At 43.3% G+C, this 20,791-nt stretch overlaps 1 protein-coding gene and 1 pseudogene across 8 annotated transcripts; one reads left to right on the top strand and one right to left on the bottom strand.

Annotated features, from left to right (window-relative positions):
* The first annotated feature begins 497 nt into the window (after nucleotides 1-497).
* LOC120671388 lies at nucleotides 498-3,015 on the top strand (annotated as a pseudogene).
* On the bottom strand, nucleotides 2,989-20,442 carry LOC120671387 (exportin-7-A-like). 8 transcript variants are annotated; one of them, XM_039951689.1, is made up of 30 exons: nucleotides 20,107-20,442; nucleotides 19,069-19,224; nucleotides 18,597-18,906; nucleotides 17,893-18,053; nucleotides 16,200-16,265; nucleotides 15,821-15,938; nucleotides 15,622-15,731; nucleotides 15,418-15,513; nucleotides 14,610-14,733; nucleotides 11,786-11,853; nucleotides 10,658-10,744; nucleotides 10,408-10,560; nucleotides 10,219-10,314; nucleotides 9,085-9,144; nucleotides 8,891-9,012; nucleotides 8,715-8,802; nucleotides 8,226-8,330; nucleotides 7,924-8,028; nucleotides 7,797-7,849; nucleotides 7,649-7,712; nucleotides 7,424-7,558; nucleotides 7,226-7,338; nucleotides 7,034-7,127; nucleotides 6,570-6,789; nucleotides 5,837-5,967; nucleotides 5,050-5,196; nucleotides 4,719-4,847; nucleotides 4,502-4,600; nucleotides 4,350-4,388; nucleotides 2,989-3,591 (listed from the first exon to the last, which is right to left on the bottom strand). In XM_039951689.1, exons 3-30 carry the CDS (start codon nucleotides 18,844-18,846, stop codon nucleotides 3,454-3,456), a joined length of 3,171 nt encoding a protein of 1,056 aa, XP_039807623.1. In that variant the 5' UTR covers nucleotides 18,847-18,906; nucleotides 19,069-19,224; nucleotides 20,107-20,442; the 3' UTR covers nucleotides 2,989-3,453. The 8 variants fall into 8 exon arrangements, 6 of the variants coding, with proteins under 6 accessions (XP_039807623.1, XP_039807624.1, XP_039807626.1 ...); XM_039951690.1 differs by having other exon boundaries at nucleotides 19,195-19,224; nucleotides 20,107-20,402; XR_005673626.1 differs by adding an exon at nucleotides 5,591-5,717 and having other exon boundaries at nucleotides 3,465-3,591; nucleotides 5,050-5,422; nucleotides 18,597-19,224.
* Between the last annotated feature and the right edge of the window lie 349 nt (nucleotides 20,443-20,791).

Here is a 20,791-nt window from a genome sequence, read left to right as displayed (position 1 = left end):
ATTCGTGTAAACCACAGCAAAAACATCGTCTAAATTCATCAAAAAAATCACACATATATATGATATGATGATACACAATCTTGTAAAATATCTTGTCCAAACTCGACTTAGTTTGTGAAATATAAAAATAACAATATTCAAGTAGAAAGTTGTCCAAATAATTTGTTAGAAATTTGTTATTTTTATATCTCACAAATAAAATTAAATTTGAACAAAATATTTCACAAGATTGTATATCATCATATCATCTACATGTGTGATTTTTTGATAAATTTAAACAATTTTTTTTGTGATTTACATATATTTTCACGAAGGTTGCGGTTTTCAAATGATATGTTCCCTATATAACGAGCACTGAGACTGATCTTAACGCTGATGGGTTTTAAAGCTTTGTAGCAGCCGAAGTGCTGAACGGCTGTCAGACCATCGTTATACTCATTTCCATCCTCTAAAAAAATATTTCAATCTGTTAATGTAATAATCTGAAGTGAACGGGCCGCGACAAATGTGCCAACTCGAGATTTTCTGCTAGCGTGTAGCGTCTTATCTTCTCGCAAGTGGCCAGGCCCTCTGCATCTCCCCTTCTTCATCAGGCAGCTTCGAGCTTGGCAGTGGGCACAGTAATGGAGGAGAGCATGAACAGTAGCAGCAGCAACGACGGAGTGCGGGTTTGCGTCACCGGAGGCGCCGGGTTCATCGGCTCGTGGCTCGTCAAGAAGCTCCTCGGCAAAGGATAATGTTGACAGCCAAATTTGGCATCTGATGAGGTCGACCGGTCTGACCGGTCGGGCCGACCGGTCAGACCGGTCTGGTCTGTACAGTCCGAGTAGAATTAGGATTTTTGTAAAGAGTCCTCATGTAATCCTACTCGTGAAGGGGTACGTCTTCCCCGGCCTATAAATATAAAGGCTAAGGCCGATTGAGGTTATTCCCAATCGAATCAATACAAAAATCGCATTACTTTTATCTCTCAAACTCTAGCCTTTTTCAACCCTAGATTGCTTTCTTCCTTCGTCCCGGCGGCGTTTGAAGACGTTCTGAGTGGCCTACCGACCTCAGAGCAACCCTACGATCACGAGCTCCGACGGGGTCCCTCCCGAGCTCGCTGTTCTAGGTTTCCAGCGAGTCCCTGCTTGCACCGGTCAGACTGGTCGGCGGTACCGGTCAGACCGGTCCGCGGGTGTTGATCGTTTTGACGATCGTTCGTACGTTCTAACGCATTCGAGTGTGTTGGCGCGATTCTGTGTCAACAGATACACCGTCCACGCCACCCTCCGGGACATCGGTTCGTATGAGCGCGCGGATTAGCCACTGATTTCTTGATTGCTCGGGAGCTGCCCATCATCCCAAGATTTGATCGCAGGCGACGAGCAGAAGGCGGGGCTGCTGCGGCGGCTCGTCCCCGGCGCGGCGGAGTCCGGGTGGCTGCTGCTGTTCCAGGCCGACCTCTACGACGCCGCCACGTTCGCGCCGGCCTTCGCGGGGTGCCGGTTCGTCTTCCTCGTCGCCACGCCGTTCCAGCACGATGCCACGAGCACCAAGGTGACCAGATCACCGCGTCCAAACTAACCGCTGTTCATCCGCTGGCTTGGACGCGGATATGGAGAGGGATTCTCTTTAAGATTAAGGTTTGGCACGCAGTACAAGAGCACGGCGGAGGCGGCTCTGGACGCGGCGCGGGTGATCCTCCAGCAGTGCGCCGGCTCCAGGATGGTGAAGCGCGTGATCCACACCGGCACCATGGCGACGTGCTTGCCACTCAGGGAGGATTCCTCCGGGTTCAAGGACGCCGTCGACGAATCCTGATGGACGCCGCTCGACGTCGACTACCCTCTCCGGAACGAGCAGTTCCATGTGAGCTTTGAAACCCTGATCAAAACAAACAAAATCTCAGAGCCATAGACAACGAGTGATATATATGACGAGCAGTACTGATCACGCCTGCAGGAGTACATCCTGTCGAAGCTGGTGTCGGAGCAGGAACTGCTGGCCTACAACGCCGGCGAGAGCCCGGCGTTCGAGGTGGTCACGGTGCCCTGCCCCGTGGTGGGCGGCGACACGCTGCACGGCCGCGCCACGGAGTCCCTGGCGTGCGCCGCGTCGCCGGTGACCCGGGACGAGCGCCGGTTCGGGGCCCTCAGGATGCTGCAGCGGCTGATGGGGTCGGCGCCGCTGGCGCACGTGGACGTAGGGGTGGTAAAGGGCCCAACATTTTGAACTAGAAAATCTAAGGATCGGGTTCTAAAAGGGCCGGGCTCTAAACATATGTATTTTTGAACTAAAAATTTTAAGGGATTTATTGGGCTGTGAAGAGACTATTAGGACCATGGCCCATTACCACCCCTACGTGGACGACGTCTGCGACGCGCTCGTCTTCTGCATGGAGCGCCCGTCCATGGCTGGCCGGTTCCTCTGCGCCGCCGCCTACCCGACTGTCACCGACATCGTCGATCACTTCGCCGCCAAGTATTCTCACCTAGACCTCCTGAAAGAGTAAGTCATTGCCAGTGATGTCACATTGATGAGGTGCTTGTTTATGAAGTGCTTTTCTCGTGAAAATGCATTACATTTCTGCTGAACTGGTGTCAGGACTGAGCTGGGGTTGCCGATCGTTCAAGCTCACAGCGACAGGCTGTGCGAGCTGGGGTTCAGATACAAGTACGGGATGGAGGAGATACTGGACGGCAGCATCGCCTGCGCAGTGAGATTTGGCTGCCTCGATTCGCCCAAGCTCATCGTGCAGGGATGACAACAAATCAAGCAGTGACATTTACAGATACAGCAGATATATGTGATACATCTGAAAATAATAATTCCACTAGGGGCAATATGAAGCCTTGAACCAGATAGTGGCAGCCTGGGTTGTGAAATCTTGTTCTACGGCATATCCGGTACAGGATCCAGCCTGCAGTGCTGTAAAGCGATGCGACTGCACCAACCCGAAACTGCACTCTTTCAAAACCAAACATTGATATTGATACAGAGGGATGTAAATGTACCTTTTTTCTGTTTCTATCAATTTTCATCTTCAGCAAAGCCAACAGAATCATTTACATTCTTTACCTTGCCGGCTTCTTAACAAATGAATTAGATTTGGGGGAGGGCTGTTTCCCACCTAACAACTTGGGCAAACAGCGGTCCCATTCCAGCATTAATTTTGCTGTACAAGCAAAAGAGAAGCGATATAAGTGAAAAGAATAAAAAGAAACAATGCCCACCGATCACCAATCTGATACAAATGACACGCTAAGAAATTTACAACTGCTTTCACCACTACATTCATCAAGTCAAGAAACTTCATCTTCAGGCTTCAGCCTAGCCTAATCCAAGGCAAACCTAAGCACGGGGCTTTTTTTTAATCCACAGAATGGTGATTCCTAAAACGAAGACAACCGGAGTATTTACATCATGCAGGAACACCTCCTTTTACTGATAGCTGATTTTGAAGAACTGTTACTTCAACCGGAAATCATGTCTAAATGATGTCAGATTTTGAGTGAATCTGTCTCGGTTCTTAGGTTCCAAGTTCCTGCTGACATCAGTCATCAGCTTATCAAAGCATTGGGAAAGGCGTTGTTGTTGGTCGACAGCCTGCAAACAAAACCGATCTTTTGAGCATTCAAGAAAAAAAATTGAAGGTTCCAATAAATCTCAGCCTTCATTATAATTATATCTAGTGTTATTCAGGCAATCAATTGAAAAAATACAATGGAGACTGCTAAATACTGATGGAGAAAAAAACAGCCCACTCAATGTGACTCTCAAGGAACCATTATCCAAGAGTTGTTGATTATCCAATGTGACTATCAAGCAAAAAAAAAATCCTAAAGCTTTGATGATATCTTCATAATTTTGCCCATAAGCCACTTAATGTTTCTGGAAACTGTTCAGATGATTGAAAAGTTAATGAAAAAGTGTAAACAAAAAAATCTTGCTTGATTGCACTATTTCAGGAACATTATATAGGGGCATCTTCTCAGGTTCTCTGCTCCTACCACTTTACAGCACGAAAAAAAAACATGTGCATCCAAAGGAAACCCATGCGATCGGTATTCCAATGTAACCATCTATCTGGACATCTGGTAGTGCAGCTTATCAATGGCCAAATAGTTAACCACAAAATGGATAGTGGAAAAGTACCACGCCAGTTATAAAGAAAATATGGCTTTCAAGGTAGAGTCATAAAAAAAAATCTTATCGACTGGATGCAGTTAGACCTAGAATCTTGACTCTTTACCTCACTTTTTTTTCTAAAGAAAAAGAAAACAATGATGATAAGGTTGGTCTCAACAAGAGAAGAAAACAAAGTAACATGGAATATGAAACTTCAAGCAGAGGACTACTCTAACCTGTGATGCTAATATGTGCGCTCTCAGGTCACTGAACATCTGCACAAAAAGAAAACAAAAAAAGGAAATCAAAATTCAAAATAATGGGAAACAAGCTCAAAAACATAAAGTGAGAAAAATAATAAGTATTACTATTTAAAAAATAAAGGCACCTGTTCACTAGTCATTATCAAGCTCAATATTGGCCTGCTGAGACTCCACTGGTTACCAGCATCCTCAAAGAGAATGATCTCAAAAAGTGTCCTCAGCATCTATGCAACAACAATAACAGCACTTTCAGTCTCAAGCAAGATCAGTATTTATCACAAATACAATATTATTACTGTGAAATCTTTCATAATACTGTACTTGTGATTTGGAAACACAAACCTGAGGAAACAAATTGGGGAACTCTCCAATATGCCGAGCGAGATTTAATGCAGCTGGTGACGGAGGTGCGTCACCAGCTGTAATATTATTGAAATAAAAGGCTGCCAGGCTGTCAATGGCAGAAGCACACTGCCAAAAGGAGATAAACATGACGCAAATCAGCCTAAATAATACAATAGCCGATGGTTTCACCCTATGTGCATACTATCTACTTTACTCAAAATGTATTAAGTTAAGTAATTCAGGTAAAGAAATACTATGGGCACCCTATGTCCATCACTACTGCCATATCATTGCAACAGGAAAAATGAACAAAAGATCAGAAACAAACCTGTGTTGATATCCCTGTATCTAGACCTTTTAAGCCAGACTCAAGAGAGCTGACAATATGAACAAATGTGTTTGTGTCCAAATTGAGAACAAACTTGATATGGTTGTTGAACAGAACTTCCATATATCCAAAGTATGCTTTCGACAGCTGAAAAACAATAGCTCATTCTTAAAATAGCTACAGATGAAACAGAAGAGATTTAAGTATTTAGGTGAACAAAGTCACAAAGAAGTCTGGGTTGACACAAGAACCGAATGTCGGAAACACGCTGTCCAGATTGCATGTTACTATGCGACCGAGAAATCGGAAACATACAACTTATATCTTGCATAGAGGTACCACTGTACCAGATGGTAATTTCCTAGGATTTAACCTAAATAAATAATAAATAAATTCTGTCAATCTATTATAATTAGCATTCTGAGAAATAGAAGGAAATAAACACATAGGCTCCTCCTTCACTATTCCGATGTTTGCTTAGGTGCAAGAACCAGATTTCAACCCAGGATGCACCTACAGTAAGACTACATAATAACGTAACTGTTCCGATAAATGGGGCTCCATGAGCAAAACCTTCAAACACCTGACTCAACAGTAAGGGCAAAACCAATTGAATATTTCTGATCAGTGAGCAACTATCTCTGCTACAATAATTTGGCTCCATGTACCTGCCACATTCTTTGTGAGAACTGACAAATTTAATGCATTGGGAACTTAGCACTAGTATTTTGATATCAATGGAAACAATAGACTAAGACAAATAATAAACAAAAATTGATACGTGTACCTTTCTGAATGCCAATATATCAGATAATGGAACTGAGAGAGTCATCTTTAGAGATATATCAAGGGCATCTGCAAGTGCTCTGTCACCATAGAGCTCAAATACACCAAAATTGACATAGTTCCCACACAAAGCTGCAAGTTCCAGGAAAATGGTATTCAAAATAACAATACATAATGATAGCTAACGTTTAGAAGATCAGCGCTAAGCTAGATCCCAGTCTAATAAAGTTCCCTAGAAACCATCCAAGAGCTGGTGGTAGTGGTTCCCGTTTACTGGAGTAACCGTAAAACTGGAACAGTTAGCTTAAATTCTTTGGAATATGCTATACCTCAAGTAACTCATTGAATAAAAAACAAAAAACCATTTGGGAATAGATAATGCTGATGGAAGCAGCTAGTTTCAAAGTCCTTTTTTTAAGTATGAACCCTAATGGAACACCCAACAAGTTTCCACTCCAAAATGGTAATTCACTAATAACATCTTTTTTTAGCTCTACGCGTAGATCTGACTCTCATTGCATGCATACGACATGTCAACATACCAGAGTTGATTACAAAAAAATAAGTTATGAAAAGCCTCAGCAAATACTCATGTTTCACATTCATATAATCAGTAACATAGAGCCATCTAAAATATAGTACTGCGCATAATTAATGCCACCAGCTATCCCAAGGGAACCAGCAGTCAACTCACTTGCAGGATATTAAATTAGCAAACTGAAAAATAGACTCACCCCTTGAAAGAACAGTCAGTGAGATCCATATGCCTTTGTATTTACTTCCATAAATATCTGTGCCATTGGGACACAACAGAATTCGCGACCCATAAGCCACAATTATCTTGCTAACCTCTCGGAACAAAAGGATCCCATTTGGTGATGCTGAATCAAATGTCAACCTTTGAGCTTTGTTCAAAACAAATTCACACATGAACTTGAGCAAGGGTGTGGTGACCTGCATGGAATGATCTTTAGGGGTCACTGAACACAATTTAGAAACATCAGATTATGGGTAATGAAGTTAAGCTTAGCTAGCATATTTGGAAAAGAACATGCAACAAGTGTGCAAGGATATAAAGATATTTCCAAAAATAAAGGGTTATACATAATAAAATCAGGCAGATATGCAGCAGAAATATGCAATTTGTGCGCAAGGGCGCAAAGTGATTGTACAGAATAGATTGGTAACAGATGACAACCTCTGGTTCGTCTGTCCACCGTGTGATGGCTCTCAATAGAAGTGGCATGCGAGACGGATACAGCCAGTCAAATAGGAGGCCATAGGTCTTGCGGCTGGATCATATCAGCAAAGGTATAGTTAGTTTCAAAACTATATGAGCTGCAATATCCTAATACTGTCCAACATCAGATATGAGATAGAGATAATACACCTGTTGGTGGCCATCGCGATGCCTCGTAAATCTCTCATCCAACCAATAAATGCACGCTTAGCAACATCATTCCAGAAAGCAGCATCAGGAGTTGCCTCCAGGTTAAATGCAACCTAAGGTCAAAAAGGAGTTAAACCACATAAGAGTTTAAAACTATCCATGTTCCTCTCCAATAAGAAAAGATATCAGTCGGTGCACCTGCTGAAGCGGTTCCATGAAAGTCCTGAATTTTACAGGGCTGTCTTCCATGAAGACTAAGGAGCCAAGGATGTAATAGAACGTAGTTCTACTACGGGAACATTTGTACTCCGCAAGAAATGGGAAATTCTCCTGCTGCAAGGATAATAAAAATAAGTAAATAACAAATTATTTCTAAGACTGAGTGTAGGTATAGTATAACAAAAGCTACTGGGAAGACTTTACAGAATGACTTGCGATGATGAACTTTACACTCTCCAGCTTGAGCAGCAGCTTTCCAGTCATATAGCTGGCTTGGCAAAAAAAAAATGAAGAATTGTCATCACACATAATTGAGAAAAAGGAAAATGAAAACATATCGCCACAATTTTACCCAGATGCAAGCTCCAGGAATAGAGACAGAGTATGATCAATAACATCCTCACACTGTAACCACAACAAAAGTCAGTAAAGCTAAAGGGTCAAAGTCAAAGCTGAAATCAGTAGATGAGAATAGTCACCTCAGCATAGCACTTCAGATTTGTAGCAATTTTCCCAATAATAACATTGAGTAAAACTAAATGGTCATTCAGCCCTAGAAGCTCAGACAATCTTGTATACAACTGCTGCAGCAAAGAAGCATGGGTTTATGGCATTTAACAAGCAGGTATATCGGCCTGGGCAAATCTTGGCAAGAAGATGTAGGAATGTGCAAAGAGGTGAAGGCTTGCCATTCATTGGCAATGTTGCCAAATTTTGGAAAGGTTGGTCTGGGCATAAACCAAAACAAGCCCGTCAAGAGAGGAGTTTTGAATTTTCTAACCTTTGAAGAATGCATGGATTGGTCTCCAACATATGACCTTCTGAAATTTTGCACAAAGATTAGAATAGCTCGGTCAAGCCTTTGCTTGCTTAATTCTTGATATCGCTGCAAAGACAATAAAATCAGTTAATATTTTTTCTCGAATACGCAGGAGACCTGCATACAAACAAATACGTTAAAGTTTGAATGTCGTCTTGAACTATACTTTGCATCTTCAAACATGGTGGCAGTAAGTGCGACTGTTTTAAAATCACACATTTTGCATTAGTACAATTCAAATTTCCCAATTAACTGACAAATGAGTTTATATCATGTAATTCGCAAACACTAAAAGTTGTTGACCTATGAAAGTTTTTCAAAAACAAAATGTTGAAAGAAGAAAGAATTGTCCAACACTAGGCCATGCATTCATTCTACGTCAACAAATAATACTCAGGGAATGAGAATACATAGCTCCTCATTCATATTAAGAAATCAATTTCAGCTAACCTGTGCGTGGGCTCCTGTATCAGTCATACTTATCAACTTTAACACACGGGCAGATAGTTCTGCATCGATTAATTCTTGTGATTCTTGGCTGCAGAAGAAAAAGGAAAATCCCATCCATGAGAAGAATAACAAAACAAAGTAAACAAATAAGAAAAAATTATTTCTCAGTTTCTCACCTAACACCAACGGTCTGCCTAATTTTAAGAATGGCTGCAATTATGTGGACCATCCATGCAATTTGTCCTTCGATGACAGAGAGCTCATCAGCATCTCCAGGAGCTGGTAATCTTGACCTTTCCTGTAACAGGTATTTCGCTTTTAATAGCATCATTCCCCAAGAAAAAGATCATGCTGAACAGCATTAACATACCGTGTAAGCTTGAAGAAGAGGTTCTATGATGTTTATGATGTACAGGCTACTGTTTTGGTACTGCAACTCATTATAGGAAAATATCAAGATCAATCAGGTTGTGTAATTGAAATATTATAGGAAAATATCAAGATCCGAATTCAGAAAAATAGTAATGTGTTATGGGACCAGAGCCCCGCAAGCAGCCCAGGAGGGTGGCGACATGCCTTAGTGCAGTCTCCACCAGACCCCAAGCCTGCCAATAGGAGGCTGCCAATACTACCGCCAACTGGTCCCTGAAGCCAAGCTATCGCCTATTTAGAAAGTTCATCTTTTGTAGGTGTGGAAAGATTGGATCATATCTACAAGATCACATCTGTAGTTTTACTTAAAGGGCCAAACCCCCTTCTGTTCTCTGCTCTTTGACCCCTTCTCATGGCCGCCGCACATCTTTTCTTCTCATTTAACTATGTTTTTCCAGTTGCTACGCAGGTTGCAATTTTTTTTTGCTGATTTAAGCAACTGTTAGAATAATCCCTGTTTCATGTTAGTGTGGGTCAAGTCTTGTCTTATGGTGCAAGTGAAGCATGGAGTGCGTGCTAATTGGAGTCAGCAAAGTGAAAAAGTGTCAGCGTGTATGCAGGAATTAATGGAGGTGATTCAGCACACACATATGTTAGAGGAGCTTGCTGTTTTTGGCTGAGTTGTGCAGCTGAATTGCAGCATAGTGTGTGTGGTGTTAAAATTAGTGTAATCATTGTGTTGGACTGGTGAAATAGAGCAAGAGGGTGCTGGTGTGCAGTACCACAATAGTCTGTCTTTGAGTTTTCTCTAGTGTTAGAGTGGGTGATCCTGGGAGCTAGTGGGGCTATCAGCAACCAAAAACATCCAGTTAAAAGTAACACATACATATTGAGGGGAAAATTAATACCCAGATTCAGGAAAATCTATTATCCAGCAGTTTTTCACTTTTCTGATAAGTTGGAACAAAACCTAAATATCTTTTACAGAAAGATCTCAAATTAGTCAATTAAGGATTTAAGGTATCTTATTTCCTGCTGGAGATAATTTCAAAGATGAGAATCGGATTAATGTTTCCTAAAACAAAAAATTGTTCCTAAAATAAGACACCAAAGTTCATGAAGTAGCAGCAACCTGGAATCTGCAAAGGTAAGGAAGAAACTCCAACTGGTCCTGGAGAACTTCCACGCCATCCAAAGGATTTTCCAATGAGTTGTCAGCGAGGATGGCCTGAGATGGGTAGAAACAACAAACAATAAGAATGGCAACAATGCTTTGTTGGACTGAAATAGTAGCGGTAGCATGTCTAGTATAAACTAATACCTGAACAGAATTAATTCTAGAAGTGATGAAACCTTCTGTGATTTTGGGAACGGTTTCATCAAGCAGACTTGGCGTTTCACCTTTCAAGTAAGGCACAGATGTCACCAGCCTTGACCAAAAACTTAGAAGATAGTAGACACTATTGCTGGCCCACTACACAACAATAGCCAATAGCATAATTGTCATTAAACTTGCAGTATGGTAATTGAAAGAGCAAACGGCCGGCAATTAAACAATAGAAAAGACAAACCTGCCATGACAGCAAGGATCTAGTTGTAAATTCAGCTACTAGACCAATCCATTCACCATAGAACTCAACACTCAGAAGCTCTGCCAGCTGCACAGTACAATATGTTAAAATTGGAAAGGCTCATTCCTAGTATGAAAGTATGGCAATTAGACCAATAAAACCTTTACAATCATGAAGTAAGTTATCTGATACTTATTGTTAACCATCGACAACGGTCAAACCATCAGGCAGCTATTGTTGTACAGAATTCTGAAGATTTTACAATGTGCATGTACAATGAAAAGGAACAGGAAAAGAACAAATATAGAACAGTTTGATTGATGCCACTTCAATGATAAATGAAAGATATATAGTTGTAGCAGAACAAATTTCTAAGTAAAAGAGAGGTGTCGGTCCTGACAAATTTGAACATAATACTGTTACAATATTTAGTGCCTTGATTTCATTCTTTTGCACTTTAAACCACTCTACAGATTTATTTAGACAGACATACATAATTCAGGGATAATCCAAGTATTATTTAGATTTTTTTCCTATAAAATATAACTCAATAAGAGCAGTTACCAAAGACTCATCAAGCGTCCATCCCTAGTTAAGAACTATTAATAATTTTGGCACCAAGTGTCGATCAGGCAACAAAGTTTAGAAAAAAAAAAGATCACAAAGATGTTATAACACTGAACACATTTTCTTGTACATGAATCATGAGGTGGCCAAGCATAATAGTACACTGCTTGTGACAAATAAGATATGTTTGTAAACATAGTGCGTCTGTTCCATCTACTCCAGGGATGCTTTTAAATGGTTACTAAATAAACAGCACAGAGCGAACAATAGCAGAACACCAATAAGTCAAGCATGTGTTTGTATAACCAAATAACTGGTTCCCTTCACTAGCAAAACTAAAAAAAATAGGAGAAATTACAAAAAAAACAAATTTGTACCACTATTCCTTTCACATGGAATAAATCACAATAGCTACCAAACAACAACAAAGGAGAGATAAAAACTAACAGGTTTGAATATTTTCTAATGCATGCTTAAAAAAGAAAAATAAAGAAAATGTCCTTGGTTGCCAAACAAATAAAAAATTAAGTAGGCTCAATCTTCATACAACAGGATTGGAACCTGGTAATTCACTTTGAAACGTCCCAAAAGACGGCAGAACTCATGGTAGTTGTCATGATCAGCAAGACCTGCAAATTGGAAGTTAAAATAAATTGCATAAACTTGCTTATTTTGCCGCATCAGTGCATCAACAAACTTATCTACATGGAAACAGGGGTAAAGATGGCATCGAAATAAAGGTGGCGCAAGCACTTCATAAATTTTCCATGCGATATGAGGTAAATTTGGTCAATTTACTAACAACATTTTGTTGCACCCTGATGCATAAGCACCAGGTAAGATAACCTGGCAGCACTCCTGATTGGAAAGAGTAGTAACTGCAAGAATATAAAACTAAAAGAAAACCATTGCTTCTCTGCTAGCACGTTTGTCTTCAATTAAAACACACTATTCAATTTAAGCTAATCAATTCCTGTTAGATTAACAAAAAAAACAAGATTATCATGTGGTGTACAAGGACTTCAATCGAGACTATTCTTATTTCTTTTTCTTAAACGAAAGAGTATTGATCTTGTAGAAGAATAGGATTGGTGTATAATGGATTGTATTAGCTTGAGGCCTCGGCCGGTATATATAAGAGTACAAGACTTGGGGTGCAAGGCAACCCCACCGGATATGTATGGCAGTCCGGATACAATATCTAAACTACCAAATATACTCTAACATCCCCCCGCAGTCACAGCGGGAGCACTGCAGACGGTGAGACTGGAGAAGCCGAAGGTAGGAACCGACGGACTGACATCCCCCCGTAGTTGTAGCGTCGGCGCAATGCGGATGCTGCGACTGGAGAGAACCGGCGAGAAACTCATGCGGATGGTAGCTCTTTGTGCCGATGTCGAGATAGCCGAGCTGAAGGAGCCATGGTCGAAGATGCCGTGCGTAGAGTAGCCGAGGTCGGTGTAGAGCTGTTGAGATTGCCGAAGACGAGGAAGCCACACATGAAGCCACGGGCGCACGAGGAGGCGCCATGGTGGTGGCGTAATGGAGAAGACGCCGGAGACGAAGATGGCGACGCGTCGAGGCAGTCGTAGAGGGAGCGATGCCAAAGTCGATGCAGTCAGGTCATCGGGCAACACATACCCGAGTTTGCCAGGCTCGGGAACGCATCGGGGACGATGGGCATGCACCGGTGTTGCCAATACCGGACGTGCAAGGGAGGATGCACAACCAGACACCGTCGCCGAGGGGGACCAGCAGAGAAGGCCTCCATGGCGGTCGCAGGCGCAGAAGAAGGCGAGGTAGAAGGTGCCAACGCCTGCTGTTGCTGGAGTAGACGAAGTAGTCGGGGACGAGATGGCGACGTTGGCGACGTGGTTGTGCTAGACGAAGTGAGGAAGGGAACCCAGATTTTCCAGCACAAGGCCGAATGATCCGAATTGCGCGGCGGCGGTGCTCGAAGGAGATGGCGAAGAACCCGTACAGCTTGACGAAGACCATGCGCGGGACGCGCAACGATAAGTCGACGATGAGGTCGTGGACGTAGTCGGCGGCGGTGAGGATGCAACGGTGAAGGAGACCACGGGTAGCGCCGCGGCTGCCCGAAGAAGCGAAGCAGCGGCAGCCCTCCATACTCAGGGAAGAGGCGCGCAGTACGAGGACGGACGTCACGGGAGCCGGGTGGATCACGCACATCGGTTGATCAGACCGAGTAGCGTGAGGCGAGATGACGGTGGGCGAAGTCGGTGAAGGCGTCCCGATCGGTTAAGGCGACGACGAGCCGGCGAAGGTCGACGTGCGAACGAAGCGGCGAGGAGGGCAGTGCAGATGGGCGTCCCCTAGGGCACCGTCCATGTCACCATGTCGCATGTCGAAGACGAAGAAGAGGCCGGTGAAGTCGACGCCGATGTCGAAGTAGAGGCGCGAGGTCGACGGGCGGTGGGCGACTCAATCTCGATCAGTGATCGAGTAAAAATCAGAGAAACTAACCAAAAATAAATCAGCAGCAGCTCGTGTAGCACCTCTGGGTGCGCGTAGCGCAATCCTCTCAATCTCCTCTTTTTCCTTCTCTCCCGTCACGGTCAACGACCGCATCTGAAGCGGAAGAAACAGAGAGAGAGGAACGGCGGACGGCGATGAGGGAGGCGGGCGGGCGGCTCCCTGCGGCGGCGCTGGAGGTCCTGCGCCGGGCGGCTCCCCGCCGGGAGGGGTCGCGGAGGGGCGGTTAAAGCCGGGCGGCTCCCTCCCTTGCGGCGGCTGGAGCCCGCGCGGGGAGAGGCGGCTGAAGGGGCGGCACCGTCATGCATGCCGCCGGCGACGAGGTCGACGCGCTGTGTCGGGGCCCCTGCTGCCACCACGACAGCACGGGGTAGGGCACGAACGCCGGAGGAGACTGCAGCTGCCACCACGGCAGCGCAGATCGGGGTCGTCGACGACAGCTTTCATGGCGGCGGTGACGAGGTACGTCACGATCTGCTGCTACTAGACGCGAGGATGGCGGCGGATTAACTCGATCCGCCGCGATGGAGGGCGCTGCCCCCGGCGGAGGTCATGGGGGACCTCCCCGGGGGGGCGCTAGGAGGCCGTCGAGGGGGCGCCCTGGATGGGAGCCGTGGGGGACGGCCGGCGGCGCGCAGGAGGCAGGAGGGGTGTATAAGAATAGGATTGGTGTATAATGGATTGTATTAGCTTGAGGTCTCGGCCGGTATATATAAGAGTACAAGACTTGGGGTGCAAGGCAACCCCACCGGATATGTATGGCAGTCCAGATACAATATCTAAACTACCAAATATACTCTAACAGATCTATTATCTCTGAAAATCGTAAGGGGAACAACACTATTATGAAACACTAACTTCACCATGAAAATTTTTAAGTATGGTAAACCTTGGCCAGTTTGAAGTATTTCCTTTGTGCCTGCCATCAGATGAGAAAGAAACTGGGACCTAGCAGGGTCCTCAACAAAAATACTGCGCCTGACAGAAGCAAGTCGCACCAGACATTCCAAAGCCTGTTGATCAATGAGCTTGCACATATAAGTACAGAAGGAAAAGCAAGAAAAATATATGAAAGGTGAATGGAAGTATTACTGTACTAGACTGAACCTCACCAGATTTATGAAAAGTAAAAATAAAATCGAGTGTTCGTTGTTGGGGTGGGGTGAGGGGTGGGGAGGCTGAGGCGAGATCTAGTGGAACAAGCCCAGAAAAAGAAAAAAGAGAGAGAGGAAACTTCTGAGCCAGACTCTAGCTGATGTTAAATTCATAACCAAGGGCCTAAAGAACATACTTCTAAGAGAGTTGGGCAAACATTAAAAATTTTCGTTACTGCTGCATCTTGCATGGAAGTTAAAACTTCCATACCAGCTCTTGAGCTTGCCTATCGTAGTACACTAATACCCACTAAACAGTACTAAATTTGCAGGTCACGTTAATGGCAAGGCCACCAAATAAAAAGGTAAATGGTGATTGGTCTTTAACAGGATGCTAGGAATACACTGAACTAATCAACAGAAGAAGAAATAGCCTGGCTATACTAGAGAAAATGTTGTTCCTGATCCATCGTGTGCAGGTTTATAGAGGCCACACATCAGCCATAATTCTGTGCATGCTAACGTGGACATAACAAGAAAACTCTGAAACGAAACTGGCTTGAACTATCAACAAATTACTCAAACCATTACATCAATGCATACCTCTTTTGAAACACGTGTGTCATTGACTTTGTAGTAATCAAAAAAGATCTGGACAGTGGAAGGATCTTGTAGGAGAGGTCTCCAAGATGCAGGAAGCTGCGCCAGAATAAAATATTCAATTACTAGAATGGAAGAGCTAAATTGTGGTATAATGACAGGTTAATTGCTGGATATAATAAGTCATAAATCGTAGGGCCGCTATACCTGCACCGTTCCAAATTCTTCAGAGCTTTCATCCACTGGAGAACCAACGAAGTCAAATGACAAGCACTTCAATGCAAGGTCAAGAGGAATATATCCAAAGTCATCCGGAGCTGCAGTTTAAAGGGGGGAAACAGTTTAGGAATTGCAGTAGTCTACTAGAATGGAAAGAAAAATATGCTAACGAACATCTTACACATACCTTCACTCTTCAGTTGGTTTAGTGAGGTTAATGAAATTTGGAAAATTTGTAGAAGAAACTGGTCCTTGAATGAGCTCGCAATTTTCCTATGAAGTGTCGTAGGCATCGCAGCGTTTGGCTATATGCATAAACCAACATATGAACATTAAACTACAGTTGGCATGGCAAACAGTACTGAAAATAAATGAAACCCAAATAAAAAGCTCGAGCAGAGACGAAGTTAATTACATGAACCAAAATGCAAAATCAGTTTGGAAAATGTATATGGTACTACATTAAATAGTAACCTTTAATCCATCTATGTTGCAATGAAAATGTCATCTTAAATTCGAAAGAGAAGATACCACCTATGGAGCTTGTACTGACTTCAGGGTCTCACCTGGTTCATTTCTGTTACGAGATTGTTTAGTATCTTCAATCCTATGAAATAATGATCCTGAGATGCCTGAAACGATGTAGCCACAACAAAGATTTGCAAAATGTATCAGGTCACGTGCAAAAGAACAAGGAACCAAAAGGATACCACCTCCGATCACAAAGACTTGTTGCTTTGCTCACATTTGTCAAACTTTCAAAATACATTTACAAAACCCAATAAAACTGGAATATTACCAATGATAAATCTATACGGGATTGGCATGTTTCCAATGTAAATATTCTAAAAGCTATAGACAATCGTCACTTGTGACAGGAGGAAGTCATTGTTGCATATAAACCCTTTTAATGACAGAATCTTGGTTACCATTTCATGTAGCTTTTCAGAAAACACATCAACTGTAGTAAACAGATGCTTATGTTTAAGGTTAGGCACAAAAGTCTTGCTTTTATTTTATTTATTTATTTATTTATTATTTAGGGGGGCGCTTACTCCCTTTCTTCCTCTAGAAATGCTGTCAGAAAGAATTGTACTTTTATAAATAATTATTAACATTTTAGATGGAACACATAGATACATCGTCTCAGACCACCCTGGCACCCTGCACCTAAGTGCACTATCGCTGTAAGAGACCATAAATTTGGGAGATATTCTTATGTAGTTGAACTAAAGAGTGATATGCTGGTGGAAGAACAAACAAACAACAACATAGCCTTTTGTCCTAAGCAAGATTTTGTGAACAGTTGAAGAGAAAGATTTTATAGTTGTATGGACCCAATCTAGCATGTCATCTTAATATGTGCACATGAGGCAAAACATCATTTATAGAAGAGCAGTAGTGGTACATATAAAGGAAAAATGATGAAGATATAGTATAACGAGCAGGCACTGTGACTATTGTAGAAAGCTTAAAATAACCTCAGCAGAACTCAAAGGAAATGTTTTCGTTCTATGAGATGAGGGTTAAGACAGAATACAAGAAGCCTACTTATTATAGTAATTGTAACCATACACAGTGACTGGATCACACAATTCCATAAAGTATTTCAATGCATAAATTTCTATCTCGGTATCAACTGAAAATAGTAACTTTCAAATTTTACTGGCAGAGCATGGTTTTTGCAACCTGCTTCCCATATGGAACTAAGCAGTGTTTCAAAGGTGACAATGTGACCCAAGGCGAGCTGTGTATTGCCTTAGCGCCTAGGCGACAAGGCGTAACTGTTCCCCAAGGAGAGTGGGGTCCGCCCAGATGCCTAGGCGCCGCCTTTGAAACACTGGAACTAAGACCTTTAAGATGATAACAAAGGAAGAGAAAACCAAAACAACATATCCTCACCAGGAGTATAATAACAATCATCAGATTCAATATTATATTACTCAGAAATTATCAGAATTCCTAATCATATAGCTCAAGCCCTCAATGAACCATGAATAGATTCAACTTTTGCCTTTATGCATATCAGAACAGCATGTGGTCCACTGGAGAAGATATAAATAGTCTGTATTTTCCTTACAAGTTACATTTCTTTGAGTTTAAAATGTTAAAAGTTCAAATAAGTCACTGTGTTCATGTGTACGGAAACAGGCTTCAATCATCAAAATGGCTAAGTTTCAGATGATGACAAAACTCCAAAATATGCAGTCAATCAGAGAATTCTTATCTCAACATTTACAGAACACAGGATATACTTACAAGACCTAAGAAATCTGTCGCTTCCTTCACAGTCTCTCTGAATCTGTCATCATCAAACCATCCAAATTTTGTAATTCGACAAACCAGCTGAATTAGGGACACAATGACAAAATTCTGCAATTTGGGCCCCCTTCCAGCAAGATAGTTTATGACATAACTCCCTTCATACAGATTACAAAAAATGTTAGGCTTAAATAAGCAACAAGAAGGAAAACAAAAGTATGCAAGAAAGAAACAGTCACATATTATAAACTCCAGCTGAAGCATAAAAAAATGATGAAATGGAGATAAAGAATTATCTTTCCAGCAATGCCATGAACGCATAAAAAACAAGGATAACATGAAAAATGTAAGATTTGCATTCTTTAGCTATGTCACAAGCATAAGGAGACAAATTTTAAGGATCAAGGAAATGACAAAAGTTGTGCATATGGCAAGTTATATTGAACATCACCATGCACAAGTTAAGTCTACCCTGGATGGCTGCATGCCGTGTATGTCACACCACTCAATTTTGTTTAACATAAAGGGACATAAATGCTAAAGGCCATGCAGGTGTAACCGAACAGAAGCAACACAGGTAAAATTTTATTAACATAAATGGATATAAATAAATGCTAAGGTATCACGTGTATGCATCAGAACAGAAGCGACAAAATCTTAACTATAATGCCATGCAATATGTTTACAGAAAGAAACATTACGTATATCGAGGCGGAGCTGCAAAGAAAGACTGCGGTCCGAAACTTGCTTCAACAAGCTTGAACTCGCCAGCATCAGAGCATATGGAGTTGTAGCATTGTCCAATATGTATTGACACTGTGAAATGTACTCGCTGTTCTCTGAGAAGCACTTGAGGGTGCTTTCTGCATGCGCTCTCTCAGCCGAGTCTCTAGAATTATAAAGCTTTTCACACAGCACCTCTAACTGTGCTAGGCTCTCCATTGATGACATGAACACGAAGCTCCAAGTTTGTAGTTGACCAAGTATCCAAGATTAATATGCCACCAGTTTCTGAATTAATATCCAAGAATTTGCATGAATGTTTGTCACAAGCCCCGCACTAATGCACTGGGTATTCGGTTCATATGTTCAATAGGAAACTTGCAAAGCACTGTAAGAGCTTAGAAGCTAAAATATGTTATTCTAGCATAGGAAGAAGGATTGTCACAGTACATTTATATTACAGGAGAGAAATGTTTGAACAAAAGAGTTTTCTCATGCACAGTCTTCTCAATGACGCTTAATCAAAGACCCAGTAACAAAGATAAAACAGCTAATGAGCGCTTATATCGCCAATACCAGCCACGATTCAGCCTGGGGGACAGTGATCTGCAATAATGGAAATACCAAACTTAGAGACAGCCAAACCAGCAAAACAAGAGCATAACGACAATATAATAGTTACTTTCAGCTTCGTTTGTCATGTGAAGCCGTTTCATGACACGTGCGCATGTATTTAGAGTCATTTATATGATGCCATAATAATCAGCTAACAGAAGCTACACGCTGCATTTGAGGGGTCATTCTATTTCAATTGCCCATGCGTATAAACACGAAATCTGCACACTGCACAACATAGGACCCTTCAAAGCAAGCTAACAGGTATGCACGACACGACACAGGAACAGAGATCATTTAAAGCGAATTATGTGCTACAATTTCCAAGAGCCTATTTGATGGGATTCCCTGCATTTCTGTGTATGTAAATATAGCATAGCAAATAAGTATGGCAGTGGCAGCACAACCATGCAAACAGAAATGCATGCTGCATTTGTCAAACAATTCTACTTGTTCCATAAAGGACATACAAAATATCAACAAAAGTACCACACAGATACAAGCTCATGGTTGAATCCCCTAATCACTGTAACCTATCAGATAAGAGGATTTGACAAGGATCGTCTACATCAAAATCGCGCTATTACGGATCAGGAACGAAATGGGAAATTCCCCCGCCAGGGATTGCTTCCCGATCCCCGTCCCCGCGCCCGCCACCGGGGAGAGTTTTCCCCCATACCCATCTCCGACAGGGTTCCCGTCCCCGCTTCTGCGTGATACTGCCCCTCCTCCGCCTCCGCGTACTCGCACTCCTCCACGGCCGCCTCCGCAAGCTCGGCGCCCCGTGATCGGCCGCTCGACGCCGCCTGATTAGAGCTCGCCTGGGAGATACGCAGGGCAGCAGAGGGAGGAGGGGGCGAGCACTGTGCTGACCTGCGGATCGGACGACGAGCTTGGCGACGAGGATCAAGAGCGTCGCCGCGCTCGGGGACGGTCAGGACGGGACGGGGGCACCGCCGGTGGCAGTTGCCTTCGGAGATCAGGAGCGGCGCATCGGCGGGTGGATCTGCTGCCAGGCGAGGCCAGCGACGGGCGGGCGGCGGTGGGAGCGAGCGGCGCGCCGCGTGCGCGGATTGCGGCTGCCGATGATGATGAGGCGGCGGCAGGCGGCGGTGGAAATGTGTGGGGAGACGGAGAGGGAGAGAGAGGAGAGGAGTGGTAGTAGAAGAAGAAAACGGAAGCGAAACAAACCCTCAAGTCATTCTCTCCCTCCCCCCCCCCCCCCCCCCCCCACGATTATTTCTGCGGATTTCCAGTTGTGCCCCTAGATCAGCGGCAGCGGGCAGCCGTCACGGCACGCACGATCAGGGTTTTATTTCCCGACCGGTAACCGGTAACCGCCGGGGTCCGGTTTTAGTTTACCGGACCAGTTTGACCGGTTACCGGTCGGAACCGGTTGAATTCAAATTCAAATTCAAATAAATTCAAAAACTCCCGTGCAACCGGTTCCGACCGGTTTACCGGTCGGTTTGACCGGTTTGAATTCAAATCCAAATTCAAAAGCTCCCGTGCAACCGGTTTACCGGCCGGTTTGACCGGTTTACCGGCCGGTTTGACC

The sequence above is a fragment of the Panicum virgatum genome, chromosome 4N, assembly GCF_016808335.1.
Source record: "Panicum virgatum strain AP13 chromosome 4N, P.virgatum_v5, whole genome shotgun sequence".
Classification (NCBI taxonomy): domain Eukaryota; kingdom Viridiplantae; phylum Streptophyta; class Magnoliopsida; order Poales; family Poaceae; genus Panicum; species Panicum virgatum.
This window is presented reverse-complemented; position numbering and strand designations above follow the sequence as displayed.

Coding starts and splice junctions, on each gene's coding strand:
- LOC120671387 (XM_039951689.1), bottom strand. CDS start 18,846: ATGTCATCAATGGAGAGCCTAGCACAGTTAGAGGTGCTGTGTGAAAAG. Junction 16,266..17,892: donor CGACAGATTTCTTAGGTCTT/GTAAGTATATCC, acceptor ACATCGTTTCAG/GCATCTCAGGATCATTATTT. Junction 15,514..15,621: donor AAGAATTTGGAACGGTGCAG/GTATAGCGGCCC, acceptor ATTCTGGCGCAG/CTTCCTGCATCTTGGAGACC.